Source organism: Haemaphysalis longicornis, unplaced genomic scaffold, assembly GCF_048455015.1.
Source record: "Haemaphysalis longicornis isolate Haplotype H1 unplaced genomic scaffold, Haemaphysalis longicornis Haplotype H1 scaffold_4, whole genome shotgun sequence".
NCBI lineage: Eukaryota > Metazoa > Arthropoda > Arachnida > Ixodida > Ixodidae > Haemaphysalis > Haemaphysalis longicornis.
The window spans coordinates 188594460-188619126 of record NW_027526361.1 but is presented as its reverse complement, the minus strand read 5'-3'; the positions used below and the strand labels follow the sequence as shown (position 1 = coordinate 188619126).

Genomic DNA, 24667 nt, shown 5'->3' with positions numbered 1-24667 from the left:
CGCCCCCTGGTGGCGAAATGAGTGAACAAACAAAACCAATAAAGTCTCGAAAGCGTTCGCAGCGGCTACCAAGGGCTGTGAAACTGAAACCGAAACAGGTGCCACTTAGTAAACGATTTGTTGACCCACACGTTTGTGTGGGCTGGGCCGTAAATGGCTATAAGTGATTGGCATGCCTGGGCTCGCTTCCGGCCTTCCTTGACTGGGTTGAGTTTATGGATCATTCGTGGTAACCGAGGGTCATTTGGAGTCAATATTCCAATGAAAGACAAGGCTTTCGTCCTAATAAAGGCAAAAAAACGGATACCAAACAGCAAAGCTCTACGGGCCTCTGAAGCTGGCGGACGTGAGCCTACTGGTCAGGAGGAGGCGCGCAGTCAGTTTTTACGGATCTCAACTCGATGTATACTTAACGACCCATGCTGCAATCAACAAGAATAATACAAATAACAAGACTCAGTTCATATATTTTATTCTGCATTCATCGTACTCTTTGCGTGCTAAATCATCACTGCAAAATAAATTTGCGGAAACCTATTCACTTTGCGAATAATAATTATTCTAATGCGCATGGGGCAGGATCAGATATTTCAGGCGGTGAGGTTTGAGATATTTGTACAGAATCACGGCGTTGTCCTGCTCTTGACACACCGCATATTCTGTCTGAACTTCCTAAGGTAGGAAGGAGGTTAACTAAATGGAGGAACGCTAACCAGGAAGTAGGCTAGCTGGCTACTTTGCATTAGGGGAAAAAGAAAATTAAAAAGAACTACAAACACGAGAGGTTCGTTGATGGGAAAAAAGACAACAAAACTTTCTTTTCCATGCCTGCTTGTGTACTATCTGTTCAGCACCCTCCAATGTTTATCTGGAGAAAATAATTGCAAGTGACACCTCGACCCCCAGTGTTACGGAAATATTTGGCAAAACGCTGGCGAAGGGAATTTGTTGTTTGTCACTATAAAATATTCTGGTAGAGGTCGAGAGCTTGGTCCCACAATTGAATTCTTTTTAGTATACGCATTTTCAGCTTGGCCTTGGATATTTTCGCGAAGGCTGTATACGCCCTTTACGACAAGTCAACATGGTTGTCACGCGGCCCAAGATTCAGCTATAATTGTGTCCTTTAAACTCATTTATATCAATTCCCGAGGATCTGCCGCTAGTTTTAGTGAGCATAATATATGACAAATTTTAATTCAACAGCCCTTCATTGCCAGGAAGCTTGGTCCGTTAAGCCGACGCGAGCTGAAAGTGTGGAGAAAAAATGCCTCAAGGGCACACTTTACAGTGAAAGGGTCCTCACTATAAAATGTGCTCTTGCCTAAGGAAAAAGAAACGCAATCGCAAAACAAAAAGAATAAAAGTATATCTAGGGTTTACCATGAAATGTTTTCATGCCATTTTTGTCTTCGTGAGCGTACATAACATCAAATTGTTTAAGGGAACCACTGTCGAGCTTATCCAGGTCAGGAGACCCTAAAACAAGCGACCTTGCTTTTTTGATACGTTGAAGCTATGCGTTACTTTTGTTATACCCCTTTCATATTAAGGTTTCTGTCATACCAGGAAAAAATATAACTTCTGTGGTAATGACGAGAAATCCACCGTTACAAGCTTAAGCTCTAAACCTCACATGCTAACTTGTTCAGTGGAATATACAAATACCCGATTTTATACGTATCATTATTATCAGCAGCAGCAGCCCACTAGGTTCACTGCAGGATGAAGGCGTCACCATTCGGCCTACAACCGTTTGTGACCCGCGCCGCTTGTGACCCGCTTGTCAACCGTTTGTGACCCGCAATTATTCTTTCGTCCTTTCATCGGGTAATTTGTCTTCCCCTTCTTTAGACCCATTCATCGGTGTCTCCTCTGTCACCCTACCGTAACCTTATTCAACGTGCCTGCTAGCATAGCGTCGTCGGAAAAAAAAGATTCCTCGGAAAAAAAAAGAAGACGAAAAAGAAATAAAGGTTTAGCAGAGATTGGGTTTGTGCTAGTTGGTACCCGTGATCCATGACTTTGTGAGGAAGTTGGCGCTTACGCCAGTGCCCCTTTCTGTACTTGTGTGTTCCTTGCGCTACACGATGTCAAGAACTAAAGGACAGACATAGTGTTGCCCAAAGACACTCGCACAATGGAAGCTGAACAAGGTCGCCCATGGTAACTGAGGCTATTAGGTTTACTTGATAAACATTTGTTGGCGCCACACGACCGGATGACGCACATTTTATATGGTGGCCCTAGGTTCTACCGATTTAATTAAGCGCTTGCACGCAGCTCCATGTACAATTTACAGAAATAAAATTAACCTAAGTAGGAGCGACTTAGAATTACTCGCCAGTCAAAAGAAAGCAGCGGAAATACCACAACCTTCTCAATACTGAAAAAGGTTCGTAAAGATCAGTCTCAACTACATCTCTAACGCTGCGATAGCCGCGCGCCGGAGGCGCGTGAAATCGGAAGCCGTGCACGCGTTCATTGCAGTCCTTCAACCGAGCTCGCTTTTCTACCATCATTCACTACCAGAATTAACAAATGCCTACTTCAAATATTTTCCCAAAATACAAACGAGGAGTTTATGTTTGTGAACCAATACTTGTACACCGTGGGCATTTCTTCGCCCGAGCATCTAAGCCCTACGTTCTAGTGCGGGCTGTTGATGCCATGCAGTTCTACCACCGGCGCTGCTTAAAAGACTGTCCCCACCGGTACCAGTAGCATTGCGTCTACGACACCACTGCGTATAAAAAGCAACTGCAGTGGGATGTATGAATGGTTGAATTAAATGGTCCCTTAGATATCACAGCTCCCTTTGAGTCCACTACACGGCGGTGTGTTCTGTGCCATCGTCATTGGTCATTGCGTAGTTCACGTGACCATGGGTGCTGCTGAGGGTTTCGCCACTTCTATCCGTCATCTCAGCTGATTCCCCTTTCTGCAAAAAACAAACAAACAAGAAGCATGAAAAGCCATGAAATGTTGTGAGCTTCCTGTTTTCACGCTTGCTGCTACCCCGTCGTGTAAAACTAAACACACGAAATAATTTTGATCAGTGCAGCTACAAACTTTTAATATGCGGAGAGTAAAACTCCTACTCAACTGTGATGCATTTATTTAACGGAAATACACCTGTACCTTGCCACGTGTTGGGCCGCACATAGGTAATATCACAATCTGCAACAGCCGTGTACGTGGCAGACTTCAAGCATAGTTTGTTGAAGTTGAAAAAACCCCAAGACAAACAGCTGTACGTGAAAAATCCTTCAGTCTGCTGGGTTTCCTATATATGCGGCAATGTAATAGCACCCGTAAAGCTAATGGAGCTCTGGTAGAAGTGTGACAAATTCACTGATATTTCTGGGAGACTCTGATTTTAACTTTATTTCCCGAGTTCGCCTCGCAAAGTGGCTGCCATACAGCGACTGGATCAAATCAAGGTATTTGGTGACTAGAAAAATCACCCACCTTACAACGCAAGCACATGCAGACAAACTACATGCATGTGATGGCTGCCTTCTTTACTTTCAGTAGAACTGAAGGCATGTCCCGTTTGCGAAATAATAACTGCAATTAAACTTTTAATTTCAAACTGAACGAAAAATTTGCAACTCGGTTTTGTCAACAGCCCGCCCGCTCCTTCCTGACGTCCTTTTATTTCATCCCGTGATTGTCGTCGCCTCATTGGGTGGAGAAAGCGCACCTGATGATGATGATTGCTATTGGTTTCCTCTTTGTAGCGGGGTGACAACATGTCATCTTACCAGAAAGGACTAATATACCTATGTTTTATACTCTTGGTTTAATACTGGCGCTAATTAGGGCAGGCAAAAAAGCTTATTAGCCACAAAATACTTTTTTTTGTTACAGGTGCCAACTGCCCTAGGCAAGATTCCCCTCTCTGCTTTTCATCCACCAGCATTCTAATCTTCTTTTCGTCCCCTCGACAGCCTTGAAGTTAACTTCCGCTGTGCTGCCCTTAAATCCTAGGGCTTCTGGAAGCCTAATATTTCCCTCACGTAGATGTGGATGCATACCCCCACATTCTAACACTATGTGCCGCATAGTTTCTGTTTCTTTTCCGCAGACCACGCATACCCCATCATTTTGTGAATACTTCCCCAGAACGCTCTTAGTTCGCAAGCAACCTGCTCAAGCCTCAAAAAATCAAAACATCCCCCTCGCGAGGGGCACGATCAAATGCAGAGCATTTCCGCGGGGGGCGTGCCTGCAAGTATTATGGATTACGTATTGGTTGTTGTTGTTCTAATTGTTGTCTTCCAGCGTAGACATTGTCGATGAAGTCGATGGTGAAACGTGCCGTGAACCCCCTGCCGCGGCTATTACGCAACGTGGAGATGCTACGACGCAACGTGGCGCGGCTATGACGCAACACAATCCAACAAATTCCACTTTAATCCAACCCAATCCAAATCCAATCGAAGCCAAGCCAAGCCAAGCCAAGCCAAGCCAATCCAATCCAATCCAATCGAATCCAATCCAATGCCCTTCGCGAGAGAGTGTTATAGCGCCGAAATCGCGCAACCACATGAACGCGAACCGAACGCGGCGAGAGAGGGTGTTGCGAGCGGAGAGAAGGCGAGGAGGACGCGGGGGAGAGGGCGCACCTGTGGCCGACGGTTGAATGAGTCAAGGATATAAGGCGCGTGCGTAACCTTCCATTCTGTGTCGGGTCCGTGGAGCAGTCGGTAAAGTGCCGTGTACCTTGCGTTCCGCCCGCAGAGTCGTGGGATCGAAACCTGGCGCCGGAAGGCATTGTTTCTTTATATAGTGTAGGGTGCGGACGACGTAGTGATGCGGACTACGGACGCCAACGCGGGTGACATCGTGAGTTACTAAAATGCTCTGCATTTAAAAGCAAAGCACTGCCCTGGGAACTATTGTATAAATTTTCCTTTCTGATGTTCAATTTCTCAGCCCTGTACATCTCTAACGACGTTTTAGCTTCCATTTTTTCTCTCCATCTATTCGTTTCAATCTGATGTGTCTCTTTTTGGTTACCTTGGCTGTTTCGGATTCTTCAGTGTTCTTTACGTATTTCATCGTTAGCCTTCTAGTCTTCCTTAACCACTGCTTGCCAATGCTTTTCAAGTATAGTTACCTAAAAACCTTAGCTGCCCACCTTCGTTGATCCATTGCTCTCAACCTCATCTCAAAACGTATTTTACTCTGTGCTTCTCGAGCTCAAACGTCGCCCATCCCATATCTTCCTGTACTGCTTCGTTAGTTGTTTTTCCATGAGCGCCTAAGGCCAAACGGCCTACCGTTCTCTGGTTCACTTCAAGGCCTGATAGAACGTCTGATTTTATCGCCCTCGGTTTGAATCCTCTCCTCTTTCCTGAGTCTGTGTGTTGCGCAATCGCGACGGAGGAAATGTTCGGTGGAGAAGCAGATCAGTCCATGCTTCGAGCTGAGGAGGGAAAACAGTTATGGATCCCGGTAATGGGAACCCACCGTTACCATACACGCCTTAAGCGACCGCTACTGTTTCAAAACTCCGTTATTTCCTCACATTGCCCCTCACTATTTTTGAACGACGTAGCATTCGCAAGGAATGCATGAGCGTTTTTGTTTTAATATCTTTGCATTCATAACCAAATTCATCCTCCTCCTCTCTCAACTCGCCTCCTTTCCCATGGAACTCGTCAAGATGCAAAGAGTGGGAGTTTCATGTGAAGCTAGAGGCGAAAGTCAGCCTCACTTTCCCTCCCTTAGTTGTCGTAACGCAATATTTCCCCTTCATTTCCTCTCTTGGACCTGACTCACGGTGAAGAGAAAGAGTAGTAGGGAAAAGAGGTGGATGGCAAAATGTGCTCGGTTCCTCTGTTTTGAAATCCTTCTCCTCCACCTCTGGTAAAGCGGTGTACAATTAAGAACAGGAATAGCAAGTGAAGTGTAACCCTCCGCCCAAGCGACGAACCTGTGACGTCGACGCGCGCTACCTTTGAAAGAAGATTTTGATAATGCGTGAGCTCGCCTGTTTTTTTCTTTTCACGGAAATTAGCGTCAAATGTTTACGCGCGCAAGAGCATGAAGTTAATTAGTTTCATTTCTGTGCCTGCTTTTATTTTGTGCTTCCCAAAATGCTCGCAGTAATAAAATCCTTGCGCTGTTGCGGAGAAACAGCCGGCTGCGGAGGTCAGGTGCAGAGGCAACTTCAGTTTCTGTTCTTAACTTGCAACTGAGTATGGGAAGAATTCCGCTCTGAAATCGCCTCGTCACCAGAACGCCTACGGGTGATGGCTTAGCCCATTTGTGATTCGTAATGATCGTAACCAACGTTTGTCCCCATCATCTCTTGTTGCTACACCTTGGGTTGGAAAAGGGCCTTATGGGCATGACAACAGATAATCTCATCGCTATGTCAGACCCTGGCACTGACATGTGTCCTTCCCTTACCTGATGACTTAAGCCACTCATATACACACGCACACACACAATGAAGAGTTCGAACAACGCCAAAAATAGAATAAAGTTTTCACCATGGGTTTGCCACTCGTGAAGATCGCTACCATCGTTCTTCCGTTGAACATTTGACGGTAGCATGCTGGCTGATCACAACATCTAAAGAACCCACCTCTGATCTTGTCGGTGGCCATTGTCGTGCCTTGTCGCATTCTCCTCCCTTTTTCTTGGCCCGCGTGCGCTCGTACATATTTCGTAAAATCGGAGCTATCAAGCTAGGCTCCACGTCGTCCGCGCTCCTCAGCCCTGCGTGTATACATCCGTCAGATATTGGTGGTGTTCAGCACAAATGCTTGGACGATGGTAAAGCCATTGGTTCTGGTAAAGGGCAGGGGGCTGATGTAAAGGACACTGGAAATTTATGTTCTTATCACAGGATTCTTTAGGATAGCTGCTAAACTTTTTTTAAAAAAGCGCAAAGCAGAAAAAAACACGATGAGACCAGTAACACAAACCGAGTGCGTCGACTGGTCACTGATCCGGTTCCGTGTATGCGCGGTTTGTACATTTTAAGTCATGTACCAACCAACCCGGATCCACATTATTCTGCATTGCGGAGTTCTGTAGCTTTTGCTTCATTCCGTACTATGTACATAAGCAGATATTCACTGATATTTCCGGGAATATTTCTGATTTTACCTCTAATTTCCCGATTTGCGCCTCGCAAAGTGGCTCCCATACACCCACTGGATAAAATCGAGGTGTTGGGGGAAGAGAAAAATCGCTCCCCTTACAAAGCAAGCACATGCAGACAAATTACATCCACTTGATGGCTGCTTTTTTTACAAGCAGTTGAAGTGAAGGCAAGTTCAGTTTGAAAGTCAGAATAATGATTAAATTTTCCATTTGAAACTCCACGAAAAATTTGCAACTCGGTTACGTCTCCACCTTCTACCCGAGGTCCCTTTATTTGATCCTGTAATTGTGGTCGCCTCTTTCGGTGCGGTTTGCTAAAACCACTTCCATTATAACGCGGTTTTGCGATGGCTTTCCAACTATGCGCAAGCACATGTTCCCGCAGCTATCTCTTATTTTCCGCATGCCTTCTCTTCTATCCCCTACCCTCCATTCCTCCAGTCCAGGGTGTCAAACCGTGGTGTACAGCTGGCTAACCTCCCATCCTTTTCGTTCGGTTTTCTTGGGTTCCCAATTTTGCAACGGGAGGACTCCCAAAAATACAGAGTGAACATGAAGATCAGGAAGCAAGATTACAGAGAAACCAAAAAAGGAAACAAAAAGTTTATAGAATAAAGGCAGTCAGTTTATTCTTTAGTCAGTTTATCTGCCTTTATTCAAGAAAATATAGAATAGAGGCAGTTAGTTATTGGTGTTTTTGTACAAACCGGACATGATATTTCATTTTCTAAAGTCGCATAAATTACGGCCTGTGTTTATATGCGGAAGTTTATGCTATGTATTACACGGCGGTTCCTGTTACTACAAGCATACAGCGCCGCAAGCGCAGATATTGGTACAACTTCCAGTTTCGTGAGTTTACAGGATGAACAGGGTTAGAATGAAACCGGTCATTTGGTGCAAACTTGATTTTCCGTGATATTACGTTGGCGGTTCCCGTCAAGTTCGGGGTGGTACTCGTGATAACGGGAGACCAGTCCCAAAAACAGGCTGTTGTCGCTAATGCGCAGTAGATCGAATTCCTGCAAGTAGTTCTATAAACGTTTATTTGCCACATATGGTAATGGAGTGGAGGGAGGATGATCTCCTGCGTTGGTCTTGAGGTGATCATCCCCTTTGGTTGGCGCGCCTGTTCCGGGATGCCATGGCCTGCCGCAGCACGAAGAGCCCGGTTCACTAGGCCACGCTGGTTCTACAGGACCGCGCCGGTCAGCACGGCCTCCCACTGCTCCGGTGATGGCGCCAGGACCTCCGGTAGTTCCTTGACGCCCTTACACTCCCACACCATGTGGAATGGGGTGTTCGGCGTTCCGCTGCAGAACTGGTATTCGAATTTGTAGAATGTGGAGTACATCATATGCAACTGTGCGGTGTGTGAGAATGAATTTGTCTGAAGTCTTTGTAGTGTGTTGATTCGTCTTTGGTGGGCTTGGGATGCGGAGCTGGGTATTTCTTTCTTGTAAGTCTGAGGTGTCGAAAGATGTCTTTACTGTGTTTGGCCATTGGACAGCTGCGTGGCATCCTGGGGAAGAGGGGTATTCCCGACAAAGCAACTGCCTGGAGTGAGAAGTCTCGAGCTACGGCGTCGGACGCTACGTTACCATCTAGGAATTCGTGCGCGGTTGTCCACACAAAGGAGATGTCTAGTGCGTCTCAGCGCGCTTGGAAGGTCTTGGTTCATATTCGATGCACCGGTTTAGAAATTCGTCTTTTTTGGTAATTCCTGCAGGCTGCTTGTGAGTCTGTGAGCACTGTGATATGCTCTGGTTTCCGGCTCTGTGGTAATGGCAAGCGCAACCGCTGCCTCCTCCGCCGAGTCCGTGTCTACCATTTTCATTGTTGCCGGTGATCGGTGGGAACCTTTTAAGTCTACAACGCTTATTGCAAGGGCTCGTTTATTTATTTGGCTTGGATACACTGCCCCATCAATGTATCTTGAGTTTTGATCGTTTCTGTGGGATCTGTGAAGTTCTTTCGGTCTGGCTTCGGACCGTTTCTTGTTATAGACGGGGTGCATGTTTTGTGGGATGCTCGCCACTTCGTTGTGTGCCCTTAAGTCTAGAGGGATGCGTTGTTTCTGGTTTTCGGTTTTCATTGGTCTCTGATAGCTTAGGCGGCCCAAGGTAGCTCTGTCCGTTTTTGTAAGCTTCATCCGTTCCAGTTGGCTTGCCCGCTGCGCTTCTGTTAGTTCATCCCACGTATTATGCACCTCTAGTTGCAGGAGGTTTTCGGTTGAGGTTTTAGCCGGTAATCCAAGCGCCATCTTGCATATTTGTCGAATTAGATTGTTGAATTTTTCTTTTTCTGCTGTTTTCCGTTCTAGGTAAGGGGTTCCGTAGGTGATTCGACTTATCATTACTACCTGAATCATTCTGATCGTTCCTACTTTTTTTAGCCCGTGTTTCTTGCTGGTCACTCTTTTGACCAGGTGGGTGACGTGGGAGAGGGTAGACTAGTTTTGTAGAGTGGCTGATCCCGCGCCATCCTTTTAGAATGCAAGTCCCGAAACTCTCAGTGTGTCCACCTTTGAGATGACGAACCTGTGAAGCGTCACTTTGTGGACGAGGGACTCCGCTGGTGGTCATCCTCTTGTCCGTTTCTTTAGTATTAAAAGTGCTGATTTCTCCGGAGCTTGGGAAAGGTCACAATTCCTGAGGTATTGTTCCGGGTGGTTTAGTACTTCCTGTAGTGCATCCTGTTAAGGTAATACCATCCGCATAGGCAGCGTATCCTGGCCCTGGAATAGTTTTAGTGATTCTGGTAGTTTTATCATGGCGGGGTTGAATAGTACAGCCGAGATCACCGCACCTTGGGGTGTTCCTTTTGCTGCTACGTCGACTTTCTGGCTTTGTAGGGTTCCTAGAATTGCAGTTGCCGTCCGGGATGGTAGAAAGTCCCTTGCATAGTTATACGTTTTCTCCCCACATCGTGGGTCCTGGAGATTTTCGAGTATGGCTGCATGGGACACATTGTCAAACGCTCGCTTGACGTCTATGGCAAGAGTGGCGCTTTTTTGCGTGGTACTCAGATTCTCAATAACTTCTTCTTTAATTTGTAATAGGATATCCTGGGTTGAGAAGTGGGGATGAAAGCCATACATGGTGCACGGAAATCCCCCTATGTCTTCTGGTGGTTCTTCTATATGACAGGCATGTTTATTGAGAACCATGTGCTCCATTAGTTTACCCAAGCACGATGTCAGTAATACGGGTCTCAGGTAAGATATTTCGAAGGGGTGGTTTGGTTTTGTAATCATTTTGACGTCGGCATGTTTCCATGTGGCCGACAGCCTGCGTTGCTCCCATACATCGTTAATTTTTTTAAATATTTTTTTCTGTTTATTTATTTATTTAGGTACCTACATTCGCCCGATGGCATTACAGTAGGGGGGGCGATTTTCACAAAGCATAAAGAATTGCGCTTAACAGCTTCAAATGCTACAGTCAGAAAAAAGTTTACAAAGAAGGAAGTAAAATGTACAAGCAAACAACAATATGAAAACAAATAAGCATAAGCACCGCAGTTAACAATTGCATGATATGTGGTAAGGACTGCTTGCATGGCATGAAAGAGGACATAAAAAGTCACAAAACCTGGCTAAAAAAAGGAAATTTACAAGACAGATTTTTAAAATATTGCAAGAAGGGAAAAGCACAACGCAGTACTACTCACTGAGTAAATTCTGGGTTAACAATTCAAAAAATTGACCGTCGCTTATCATCCCCATGACGTGTTACGGAAGGCGATTGCAATGCTTGATGGAACGAGGAAAGAAAGAATTCTTAAAAATTGAGGTACGCGCAGCTATTTCTCCTATCTTAAATTGGTGGTCTCGCCGAGTAGATACGTAGTTTGGTGGTTGTAAGTATATATTCCTGGTAACGGCATTGCGGGGAAGGTATACATCAAAAAGAAAACAAGTGCGAAAACGTGTCCGACGCAAAGAAAGGTTAGGCCAGCCAAGCGAGTTCTTTATTTGAGTAATGTTAGTAGCAAACTGGTAATTATAAGTTACAAATCGAGCAGCACTATTCTGAATTGATTCTAGGCGGTCGATACGATTTTGAGTCTGGGGATCCCACACAATGCATGCGTACTCGAGTATGGCCCGAATGTTTGACAAGTATAGCCGTTCCTTTACTTCCTGAGGTGCGTGTCTAAAATTTCTACGAATGAAGTTAAGAGTTGATGATGCTTTAAAAGACACGGCTTCAATGTGACGATTCCAGGTTAAGTCAGCTGAAAAGATTACTCCCAAATATTTAACTTCGTTTTTTTTGCGTAATGAGCGCATTATGCAAGCTGTATTTTTCTGGGAGAGGCACGTGTTTCCTAGAAAATCGAATGTGTTGGCCTTTACTGGTGTTCAAGGGCATACACCATGTGCCGCACCATGAATGAATTTTGTCGAGATCAGATTGTAGCGCCAATTTATCCGAATGGTCACTAATCTCTCTGTATAAAACGCAGTCATCTGCATAAAGCCTGATATTTGACTGAATTCCCTGTCTTATATCATTAATAAATATCAGAAATAACAATTGCCCCAGCACTGACCCTTGAGTAACACCAGAAGAAACAGACTTTATGGCTGATTCGGTTCCATTGACAACAACGTTTTGGTAGTGTTAATTGAGGTAGCACCGGAGCCACTGAAGAATGTTTTCTGGTAATTCCAGAAAAGACAGTTTGTGCATAAGTATGAGAAACCTCATCGAACGCTTTTTGAAAGTCCAGTAATTACAGTCGGTTTCACGGCCACGGTCGTAAGGTTGCAACACGTCATGGGAAAATTCTATCAGCTGAGTAGGGTCAGAATGCTCTACCCTAAAGTCGTGCTCATAATCTACAAAAAAGGTATTATTCTGAAGATGACAATAAATGCTCGAATACAATACGTGCTCTAAAATTTTGCAGCAACGCTTGTCAACGAAATCGGTCTATAGTTTGATACGGAGTTACGTGGCAACTTTTGTGCAATGGGACACTGTTACCAATTTTCGAGTCTTGTGGAAGAATAGATTACGTTAAAGATAAGTTGTATAACAACACTGGATACATAGTCAGAACTGGGGCACAAGACTTAATTACAATGTTTGGTATACCGTCTGGGCCCAGAGTAGCGTTAGTTTTCAGGTTCTGCAGAAGCTTGAGGACCCCGCAACTGCCTACTAAAATTTTGGGCATGATATCATATGAAGGACATCAGTATCCAGGCATATCCTGGGGAACAGCCTTTGAAAAAACAGACACAAAGTAATTATTTAGACAGATAGCCTTGTCAGCATCAGCAGAAACGGAAACGTCGTCGTACGTTAGCAATGGAATGCCGGTATTATCTTTACGATTAGATTTAACAAATTTCCAAAACTCTTTGGGATTATGATTTATTTTAGAACCAAGAGAGAGGAAACATTCTTTCTTGGAAGTTTCGATCTTAAGCTTTATTTCAATATTCACCTGCTCTAGGGCAGCGTGAATACCTTCTTCCTTCTGCGTATGGCACTTCTTGAATATGCGTTTTCTTTTATTTATTAGAGTTTTTATTTCTTTTGTGAACCACGGTTTATTTTTCCTTTGTTTAGCTAAAAGTATTTTAAACAGGATATGTAGGTCGATGAGAGTTAAGAGTTTATGTTTGAGCAGTTACCACAGATCATCTATATTGGACGAGGCGCTAAGGAATTCAAATGTTTCAAAGTATTCCTCTAAGGCCAGCGATATGCTACCAAAGTTGCCCCTGTCACATAAATAAACTTTTCTAGGTCGGACAACAGACGCATGAGGGCACGTACAAAATATGCGAGCCGTCACGCATTCGTGGTCACTAACACCAAGTATGGTTAACACGTCTCGTAATAAATCCGCTGAGATTGCAAAGAAAAGGTCAAGAGTTGGTTGTAGAAGGGGTGATACGGGTGGGGTTTTCAAAAAAAATGAAAGAGGCCATGACTGATTATTAAATCACCCAAAGCTTTCGAAAGGGCTGACTGAGACGAAAATATGGGCATTTCATTTCGCCAAAAAACGTCTGGCATGATAAAGTCGCCACCTAACAGAAGGTAGTCTGTGGTAACTTTATTCAAGATGTTAGAAAGTTCAACAAAAGGTTGATTGCTTCTGTCACAGGGTGGGCGATAAAAGGCGCCAACTGAAAGATATAATCCGGAAGAGAGCATGACCTTACACCATACCGACTCGCAGTTTATATTACCGATATCGAAAAACAGGCTGGGTATATGCTTATTCAAAAGTATGAACACACCACCACCGTGAGCGTTTCTGCCCTGACGGTAAGCAAAGTAGTTATCAGGAAAAACCTCAGAACTTGAAATTGTATCATCAAGCAACGACTCTGATTCAGTTACCACATCTGGGTTAATTCACGGTAACAGTGCAGCCAGCTCATCTGATTTACTTTTTATACTGCGGCAATTGACAAGTAGAACATAATACCAGATGATTGTGCATTAACACAGGAACCCCTACGGCTAGCAGTAGGACGAAGAAGCTTCACCGGTTTTGATGCTTTCTGCATATTTTCGTTTGTGTTACGTAGTAGTTTGTTCGCCACTTTATTACTTCCTGGGGTGGTGTTTCTTGTGCGTTTGGCCAGAGCGGCGTCCAGCTCACACCTGGTGAATTGTCTGTCTATCTCGGGGTTGGGGGACCCTCTGTAGTCCAGATAGATAACGGCTGGGGACGCGGACCTGGTGCAATTATTTTTAAGGAAGTGTTCTTTCGCCGCTTGGAGGACGTCATTTCCTGTCCCTGGGAAATTGTGAATAAGGTGTGCCATGTGTATTCTGGTAGATGATTTGGATGCGTTACTTTGAGGCATGAGTGATCTTAGGATATTCCAAGTGCTCCTTGTACTGAGTCTCTTGTAGCCTGTCCCATCGTTGACTCCAGTTCTGTCGATCAAATTGATTTGCGGATTCTTCAGCTGGCTTTGTTAGATTTTCAATGCTGAGTTTTAGCTTCCGGTTGCTTTTTTGTTTCTTCCACCTCCGGCTGAGGCTGCGGTGGGCCCCCGATGTGCAGAAGATCAGGGTCCACTGACGGATCATCTATTGTCAGTTGAATTTCTTTCGTGTATTTGTAGGCCCTTTCCACTAGCCTTTACAAAGCAAAGCTTTATAGCTCTACCAGCCAACCGTTCTTTCGTGGCGTGCGGCACAAAAAAACTCCCCACGCGGCGGAGGCGGCGGCGGGCGGTAGGGGCGGGGGGGGGGGGGGGTGGAGGTTGCACTCGCGGAGCACATTGTAGATGGCGCAGCGAATTTCCCCAGCGTTCCCCGCACGTAAGTACCTGCTTGTCGGCGGCGGCGGCGGAGGTACGGCTTTGTCGTCTGCTTTAGTGACGATTGTTTTGGGCTTGTTTTGGCGCAGCTCACGTCCATTGCGCGCTGCCTCTGCACGGCGTGATTAACTTGTTCGACAGCACCGTCAGGGTAACCTACCCCGACGGATTTAAGTGGTAATACGGCAAAGATACGTTAAGGATTGGTTTGCAGGGTGGGAAAACAAAATGTAGAGACCACATACAGACACCTGGCCGCTAGAGAAATGCTACCTTTTGTGCACTGCTTGCCACGAATGGAACTCCGTTTTCTAAATTGATGATACCAATTCGCTTGTGTTTTAAGAGGTGTTACAAAAGGCGAAAGTAGCAACAGTTTTGATAAATAGAGATTATAAACGTTCTCTCAGCTTTCTCGCAATTCTCAAACTTACTAAGCTAACTAGTTGAAATCGGTATAAATGGGAATTACTACGCTCCAATACCGAATTGTTTTGGTGTCTGCGTTTGTGTCTCGCGGTAGTGTAGCCCCAAGCTAGCACATCTGGATGGGTAAGGTTCCGCAGTTTTACCCTTCGAAAGACGCTCCTCTCCGTTTTCTTTCTCCCGACTCACGGCCGGGCTAACGCGGGTTCTACACCGGCCGTGGCCGACGCTGCTGCTGCTGCGCTCGGGACGCCGCCCCTGCGAATTCCAGGTAACGGCTGGAAGAATCTCTGCTTTCACTCTGTAGAGCAACGTGTGTGTATTCAAGTGACGTCGCATGGAGAATTGTTATGGGTGTCGTTTAAAGCTTTGCTTTCCAACCACTTTACAGCGTGGATTGGAGCAATTTTTTGTTTACTTATCTAGGTCATCCAAAGGATTTTTTTTATCATTTTCTTCCTCTTGGAGGCCTTCCAATCCGTGATTCTTATTTTGCCCACTTTGGTAGTTGTTCGGCTGTGGAGATGGTTGAAGCTCAGTTGGACTATGGGGTGGTCACTGCCCAATGTTTCATCTAGCATCTCCCATTCTACATGTGGTATTCCCCTGGAGAACGCGACATCCGGGCTGGTGTCTTTTGACAAGCTACTGCCAATCCTGGTGGGGCTTTGTGTGTCATTCCACGGGGTGATGCGGTATTTTTATTTTTAAACCACATCGTGGTCTTCAGCCCCTTTATTTAGAGTTCGGGTATATCCCCGTGCTACGTGGGGTGCATTGAAGTATCCAACCATTATAAATTTGTGGCATTTTGTCACTCTCAAGTCGGAGCGAATTGGGTAGTCAAGGCCCCCTGTTAGTCCGAGGGCGGGTTGTATATGTTCAAAATAAACAGGCTCTTGTGATTTTTATTTGGAGGTAACATTTCTACCACGGTGTTTTCAATCGTATGTTAGATGAAATGCTGCTACTTCATTAGGCATTTCGGAGTCAGGATGGTTGCGCATGCCCTGCCATCTGCTATGTGTGTGTCGTATCCCCGCCACGTTATTGAATCTGTCCCTGTCTCTTGAAGGGCCCAGATCTCCGTTTTTTTTTGCAGTTTGTTGTGACAGATCATGTCCCTTTCGCCTAATTGTTCTACAGTTCCATTTCCAAATTTTCAGTCGTTGGTTCGCACTCTTGTCGTCAAAGTTTTGAGAGGGACTATGCGTCGTCATCGTCTAACGTCTCCTCCATTCTTGCTTCTCCTCCCGGGTAGCCGTGGTCTTTCTACGGGCTTTGTCTTTTTCTTCTATGGTGGTAACTTTTCGATCTAGTTCGGACTTTTCATTTACGATAGCGGCCATTGTGTCCTGAATTTTTTTTTGGGGTTTCCAGGTTTTCTTTGAGAGTGGTGTTAACATTCTGAATTTGTGTTTGGATTTGCTCGAACATTTGTAGTACCACCTGTTGGAACAGGCCCTGACCTTGCTTCACCTGGTTGATTTCTTTGTCTTGTCCAGCTTGGTGTAATGTGTTTTATTTCCTTCATCATTTCTTCCCTGTACGATCTCGTAAGCGCATGTTCTTTCATCAGTTCTTTGGTAATTCGCGTGTTCTCTTCAAAGTTTCGTCTGACTGGTTCGAAGGCAGCTGTCCAATCGGGTATATCTCGTCCTTCTTTGCTAGGGCGGTTACTAGAGTAAGAAGAGGAGACTTGTGCAAGAGGGGGAAGTATTAGTCTAAGAACACCACTTTGTGCACGTGTCCATCATTAGCGTCCCTATGAGCGTATCACCTACACCTGGAGAGCGATCGTGATGACGATCACGACTCTTTACGGATATTTTGCCTCGAGCGGGAGTGTGATCTGTATCTCGAATTGGTAAAAGGTGACGACCCGCTACTGCTTTCTTTCAGAATGCCTGGGAGCACCCACGTTTCAGTCATGGCACTATTTAGGCTAAATGAGTTGCAGTTAGCCTTTGAGGAAGCCCCTGACAAGCGGGCTTTTCGGCTGGTTTGATCCCATGCCTGCCTGTTGCGCAGCGGGGAGTTGGGGAGGGGGGCGTTGGTTTTAACCGCGCCTGCAGTCATTACGAGCGGTCTCATGCGGTACGTTTCAAAGCTTGCAAGTCGGGTTTATGTCGTGTTCCACGTTTTCTGGTTTCTTTTAACACTTTGAGCACAGTTCTGGTTTTGACAAAGGGCAAACATCCTGCCTATGTCTAATATCTCCGCACGCCTTGCAGTATTTCACAGATTTACGGCAGGGGCAGCATCTGGCTATTGTTCCTAGTACTTTTATGTAAAAGAAAGGCACATGCGGTTCCTTGAAGTGTCTTGTGGCCACTTACGAGTTTCCTAATCTTGCTGATACGACTCCGTGGCATTCCCTCGATGTGTAGTCTATTATGTTGTAATTGGTTAGCCAATCTGTAATTTCTACAATTACTCGCGCACTCGTGTTGGGTAGTGGTTTGATATAGGTAGTAAACAGGTATGGGCATACCTGGAATTGTCTGATGGCTGTGAGGTGGGCGATCATATCCTCGTGCGATGTGATTGCCACAAGCACATTTTGGGCCCCCTGAACTTGAGTAGTCACCTTGTTTTATGAAGCCGGGAAGCGGTGTGTCTACGGCTCTTGCCATCGCGACGGCTGCATCGGAGTCCTTCCATTAAGCAAACCTGTTGTCCGTGAATTTCACGGTTTTTCTGGGTGATTTGCCGATGCTCGTACTGGGGTTGATGGTAATTTTTGATAGGCTATTGACCTCTGCAGCGGTTGTGGACTTTTCCTCCTAGTAGTAGTAGAAACTTTTATTTTGCCCGTGATGGGACTAAAACGGAAGGGGACGAATGAGAAGTTGGTGTCTTCCAGTCGTCTTCCTCCCCTCTTCCTCAGTCGTCAGTCAGAAGCCCTTGGACTCTGGTGGCGGCCTCGGCCATCCGGACGGCCCGAAGTTGCACTTCCGGGTCGGGGCTGAGCAAAGCGGTCTCCCATTGCTCCGTTTTTGTTACAGTAAACGAGTCGCTCCTAGCCTTTGCTGCAGCATTTTGATTCTGTCTTGCGGGGCACAACCATAACATGTGGTAGAGGTCCGCCCGACCCGCGCATAGCGTACAATCTCCTGAGTATATTTCGGGATAGCAGCGGCGCAACCGGGTTTCGAAACGAGTTCCTCTGTAACTGCTTCCACCATACCGAGTCCCGTTTAGTGAGGCTGCGGTGCGCGGCGGGATACTTCCGGCTTGCCAATCTGTAATGATCTATGATTTCTCTGCACGACACCATGCGATCCCTTTCCGATCTGACGAGTTGGGGTGAGATGGGGTCGACGTCTACCTGGCTGATTAAACCTCGGGTGGCGGCGTGGGCCCTCTCGTTTCCTGTCAGACCCGAGTGTGCTGGCGTCCACGTTATTTGAATTTTTCTTACTGTTTTTGCTTTCGCGAGTATGCCCGTGGTTCGAGGCGATACCCTACCGTTTGCAAAACTTCTGACTGCCGATTTCGAATCACTAACAATTATTTTGGCGCTCGTGTTGGATATGGCCATAGCAATGGCCACCTCCTCACCTTCCGTAGGTAGCACCGTAGCGAGCGATGCGGCCGTGAGTAATTGTCCCAGACGATCGACTATCGCTACCGTCATGGCGTCGCGGGCACGATATTCGGCTGCGTCAACGTAGACCACGTCCTCTGATCGCTCAAATCGTTTGTCTAGCGCACGTGCTCGTTCCCGCCTGCGCTTGTCGTTGTGCATAGGATTCATGTTTTTTGGTAGTGGGGGAATGTAGAGGTGCGCCCGCCATTCAGGGGGGATCTCCTCTTTCGGGCACGCCTGTGTTTCGTATGCTATTCCTAGCGAACGAAGAATGTGTCTTCCGGTTTGGCTCTAGGATACTCTTTCGTAATGGGCCGTTCTCTGGGCCCCCACCAATTCGTCGAGCGTGTTGTGAATGTCCAACGCTTCAAAACGATCATTTCCAGTGCTGAAGGGAAGGCCGATCGCTTGTTTGAACGACTTTTAGATGCGACTGCATCTCATTCACTCGTCTTGTCCCTCCATACGGCGTTGTTGTTGTCCGTCCACACTCCTCCCCCTTCTCGCCAAGCGAGCTGCGCTCTCCGCCGCTCACCTCCTCTCCTCTCCGATAGCGAACACTCTTTCGCGAGGGGCATTGGATTGGATTCCAATGGGGTGGCTTGGCTTGGCTTGGATTGGATTGGATTGGATTAGATTTGGATTGTATTGGATTAAAGTGGACTGAGTTGGATTGTGTTGCGTCATAGCCGCGCCACGTTGCGTCATAGCCGCGGTCGTTCCAGCACCGGCGTTCCGATTTCGTGCACGTGTATAGACTTTATCTTCGCTGGAAATTGCACGGTGGTCCCGTTACTTCACCATCCACTACCCGTACACTTCAGCGACCACGAGACCGTCATCGTTAACGTTACGCCGCGTGTGAAATAAAGACTACATCATACGCGTTCCTCACACGTTTCACGCAATTAGAGAATCAACCCAACGGAAACACCAAGTGAACCCCCAAGATGCGTCGTATCTCCACAGGGTTCCCCTCGCGGGAAGGTGGGGTAATTTTTTTATTAGACCGTTGATTTTATTTTCTTTTCCGCTTAGAAATTGAGAAGGGGAGTCACATACGTAATTTCTCTGAGCACGAAGGACTGAATGAGTCGTATTAGGCTTTCTTCTTTCATGCCTCTGTGTCTGTTTGCCACCCGTGAAATCAATCGCATGGTTAGTTGCGTGCTTTTCTCTAATTGTTTAATGGTTTCCTTATTGTGGCCATTAGTTTGAATTTTAAGGCCAAGCACTCGGATACTGGCCACTGTGGGAATGAGTTGGCTGCCCGCGTACAGATCGATGTTCGGTGTGGCAGGGTCCCGTTTGCGCCCTCTGCTAGTGGGTCTGTATTTCAAGAGTTCGGATTTTTGGGGGAGCACTCGAGGCCTTTAGGACGGACGTAATCGATTATCGCATCTATTCCGCTCTGTCATGTGCCTTGCATATGTCCGTCGCTGCCGCCTGCGACCCAGAGGGTCACATCGACGGCGTAGAGGGTGTGATTTAGAGTGGCTATATTGTTTAGTTTGTCGGGTAGTCCCATCATAGCGGCGTTAAATAGTAACAGTGAAAGTACCGAGCCTTGCGGCGTCCCACGGCTTCCCATCTCAAATTGGCTCTATTCGATGTTTCCAATTATTAGGGATGCCGTTCTGTGGGAAATAAAATTTCTAATGTAATTGTAAGCTCGTTTTCCGGTCCCCAGTCTCTCGAGGCCCTCGAGAATCGCCTCGTCATGGATGTTGTCGACCGCCTTGGTGAGATCAAGACCGAGAATCGCCCTGGTGTCAAGCGGGGAGCAGCCTTCGCCGTCCATTATCTGATGTTTGATTCGTAACATGACATCCTGTGTCGATAATTTCGCACGGAAACCTATCATGGTGTGGAGGTACAGGTCGTTTTCCTCCATGTAGACATTTATTCTGTTTAACACCACACGCTCGAGAAGCTCACCCAAACAAGAAGTTAGAGATATTAGGCCTGAGGTTTTCGAGGTGTAGCTTTTTCCCAGGCTTCGGTATCATGACTATTTTAGCCGTTTTTCATTGGTGTGGTATGCGGCTAGTCTCCCAACAATCGTTCATAAATTTCGTTAGTTCCTCGATAGATGCGTCGTCTAGATTTCGAATCACTTTATTCGTTACGCCGTCAGGACCAGGTGCGGATTTAGTGCGTAAGTCAAGTATTGCAGCGCGAACCTTGAACGTGGTGATGGGGCGGTGTAATGTTGGGTTGCCAATTCCCGCGTAGTGTTTGAGTTGAATCTTAGTGTTGTTCTTTTTTTCTTCTTGGCTGCGCTGCGTCTATAGACTTCTTTCTTCCATAGCGTTTGCTAGACTGTTCTTCCATTGTCTGCATCGCGACTTACTTCGACGGCGTTGTTTTCGCCTTGGTCTACAATCTCTGGCACTTCTTTCTGCATCTACTGCTCTTCTTCTTGGGCCATCCCTCTCTCCGGAGATTGCATGCTGGCGCAGTAACAAGCGGCACGAGCGCCACGTGCACTACGGAGCTGCTGCCTTAGGCTTAGGCTTTGTCGCAGGCCGGGTGATCAATAATTTTGGTTACAGTCCGTGTACCAGTCAGTGCTTGAAGTCCTCGTGTTTTTTGTCACTTGGCGAGTCCGATAATTGCTTACTTACACAGTTCCGTCGTAGCTAACAGGGATAACTGCACTAAGTAGCAGGAGCCCATCTGAAGCACGCCTGTAATCCGTGGCCCCCTAGCGGCTTTTTCTTCAGATAACGAAAGTAACAAAAGTTCACGGAACAAAAAGAACTAAACCGGTGTATTAAACATCTCGGCAGATACTTGTACAAAGAGTCTATTTTCTCGTAGTTAAAGCTCTGAGCACTGTACGCCAAAAACTGTGTATCGCCTATGTATACTGTAAAAAAATGCCGATTTTACGGACAAAGCTGGTGATAAAATGTTTCCGGGCACATTTCCGTAATTTAGTAAACGGAGAGTATTTCAAGAACGGACACTCCGTAGTACGAAAAGACTGTAATAAAACGAACGCCCCATTTCAGAAAGCACGTTTTTTCGATATTTGGTAAAACCTTCACGGCGTAATATAACGGACCCACCCTATACCGTAAAACAATGGCTCCAATCCAGTGTCCACGGTGTGAAGGTGGTTGGAAAGCAGAGCTTTAAACGGCACCCACAACAATTGACCATGCGATGTCACTTGAACTCACCCACATCGCTCTACAAAGAGTGAAACCAGAGATACTACCAGCCGTTACCTGGAATTCGCGGGGTCGGCGTCCCGAACGCACCAGCAGCGTCGGGCATGGCCGGGCTAGAGCGGCGGATGCCACCGCTGTAGCTCGGCCGTGGGTCGAGAGAAACAAAACGGAGAGAAGCGTATTTCGAATGGTGGACAGCGGAACCTAGCCATTCTGGTGTGCTAGCTTGGAGCTACGCCACCGGGCGACACAAGTGCAGGCACCGAACCAATTGGGAATGTGAGCTTAGTGATTCCCGTTTATACCGATTTCAACTAGTCTGCTTAGAAGGCCGAGAATTGCAAGGAAGCTTAGAGAACTTTTATAATCGTATTTATCGGAACCAGTTGCTACTTTCGCCTTATGTAATACCTCTTAAATCAGAACCGAATTCGGTTCACCAATATGGAAAACAGAGTCCCATTCGTGGGAAGCACTTCACAAAATGTAGCGTTTCTCTAGCGGCCAGATCTCTCTCTGTATGTAGTCTCTACGTTTTGTTTTCCCACCCTGCAAACAAATTCTTAACGTATCTTTGCCGTACGACCACATAATTCCGTCGGGGGGCGGGTTACCCTGGCGGTGCTGTCGGGCAAGTTAATCAAGCCGTGCGAGGGCAGCCCGCAATGGACGCGAAGCTGCACCAAAACAGGCCGAAAACAACCGTCGCTAAAGCAGGCGACAGTCTTACCGCCGACGCCACCGCCGACGAGCACGCACTTCCGTACGGGGAACGTTAGGCAAATTCGCCGCGCCATCTACAGTGTGCTCCGCGCGTGAAACCTCCACCGGCACCCCCACCCGCGGCCGCCAGCTCCGTCACGTTGGGAGTTTTTTAAGTGCGAATGCACTTTATAAGCGACCCCAAACCATCCACCGCCGGCGTCGGCGGCGGCGGCGGCGTCCGCAGTGCTCCTCTATATTTAAAGAAGAAACAGAATCCGGCGCCAGGTTTCGATCCGAGGACTTTGCGGCCGCAGCGCGACGCTCTACCGACCAAGCCACGGACGCGACGCTGATATCAGTGTTAGTGACGCCTTATATCTTTAACGCATTCAAACTACGTCGTCAGCGGCGTGCGTTGGCGACTCAGCGGCGTTATAGCGGCTTGATAACTGCGTGTTGTACACGTGATACTACAAACCCGATGGAAGAGATGGAAGAGAAGGCGGCGAGGCGGTGGGCTGCGGGGGCCGAGCGCAAGCGCCGCAAGCGGGCCGACAACCGTGCATTCGCACTTTCACATTCTCCCCCTCCGGGAAATGCGGGGGAATTTTGTCCCGTACGCCACGAAAGAACCGTTGACTGGTAGAGCTAGAAAGCTTTGCATCAAAACTCACACACCCCGATGGCACGTAAACCCGCCACGTTGACTGAATGAGCGGGACGCTCCAAACCACTGTGCCACCACACAGATGCTGATCCTGTGCCGGATAACCTGTGTACTAGATGAATGACCACCCTGCATGTTCCATACATCGGTGTTTTCTAGCTGGCTTACAGAATTTATTGCTGATATAGTGCAATTTCTTAAATATCCCTTCCGCCCTGAGGTTTCCCGAAGCCCCCCAATAGCTGATCGCCATCAACTCCGCCGTTTCGAGAACGCGCTCACAAAAATATGACTGGCTGCGACTGCAATTTCGCACTTCGGGAATAAAGCTTGCCGTGCTTTTGTTTTACGCTTTAGGCTAAGTACCTAGGACGATATTGATTGCTTATTACGTAAATTACAATTCACAGCTCTTCTTGTGCACGTAACTCACCTGATATTTTCTACAAGTGTGCCGGTCGCACACGCAAATTCGGTTTGCAGGTTCGGGGCACCGACGTTCATCGGAGCGTCGCAAAGCCAAAATATGCATCGCATTAGCGCTAGGGTTGCGTTGTATGGGCTTCACGGTTCTCACTAAGTTTATTACACTTTAGAAACTAATGAAACAGATACGCATTCATTTCGGAGTGAATGTTGTTGGGGCGCAGTTTTTGCTTCTCGATCGATCCCCGACGATCGACACGACGTTAAACTTGTTGCAGTTATTGATAAGCTGATTTTCTTCCATTCTACATCATGCAGAAGAAACGCCCGTATTTTGCAACGCAGAAAAGGATTACGTTTGACGTGTTAGGGAGAGATTGTCCGTATTCTGAAGAACAAAACGTACTTCCCTCAAGTTACATGCGTTTACTCCGTATTCCGTGAAACGGAACACAACTGTTTTATTACTGTCGTCTGGCCCGTAATTTGTCCGTAAAATTACGAATTGTTTTTACAGCGTAGAGTGTTCTGCAGTTAAACTGAAAGCTTCCACGGAATCCAGAAAATTTGTTCAAGCGTCTCTTTTTACGTTGAACCGGCTGTTTACAGAGAAACGCTACCAAAGTGGCTATTAGGGGGATTTAAAAAGGGCTGATGTTAGGTGTAATTAACTGCTGGTCTGCAGGTCCCATGCCTATTTGCTTTCTCGGTACACTTTTGTGTCAGCCGTCGGCGTTTTGTGCAGTAGACGTCCGCATGATACGTTCGTCGTTACTGCGCCACGTCATTGAATTATGGAAAGACGGGAACACTCACCTAGAAATATTGTGATGGTGATAGCGATGACAAAGGTGACGGTGAAGCTGATGACCGGTATCCATAGGTACGATATGTGGTATAGGTCCATAATGCCCCTGTAAGCAATATATGAAAAACTACACCATTTTTTTCTTACCTTGGAAGGGTTGAGAAATTGTACAATGGCAAGAAACATGTGCACGCACTAGAAACAGACAAACTATGTAGCAAAAACACACAGTTTATTCCTATATATTGTCACGTAGCTAAGGACGATGCAGGGTTTATCAAGGACTCTTGCAGCAGCGGTTGCGCCGGTGAACGCACCAATCTAAAGCCTCGTCCAATTCCAGGTCCCTGGACGTTCGCTGCTCTGACTTGCGGATCAACTTTTGAACGCGTGCCTGCTGCAGCACCTGCGCAAGCCGTGCTCCAAGTGCTGCGAA

The 24667-nt window shown here is 46.7% G+C and overlaps 1 protein-coding gene across 1 annotated transcript in view; it reads right to left on the bottom strand.

Moving 5' to 3' along the window:
* Positions 1-262: 262 nt before the first annotated feature.
* Positions 263-24667, bottom strand: part of LOC144179590 (sodium-coupled monocarboxylate transporter 2-like) — a 203932-nt gene continuing 179527 nt past the window's right edge. Inside the window, exons 15-17 of the mRNA XM_077708004.1 lie at positions 24240-24337; positions 6602-6735; positions 263-2941 (exon numbers count right to left, since the gene is read on the bottom strand). Coding sequence (XP_077564130.1) covers positions 2828-2941; positions 6602-6735; positions 24240-24337 — 346 coding nt within the window. The 3' untranslated portion in view covers positions 263-2827. The remainder of the gene's footprint in view (positions 2942-6601; positions 6736-24239; positions 24338-24667) is intronic.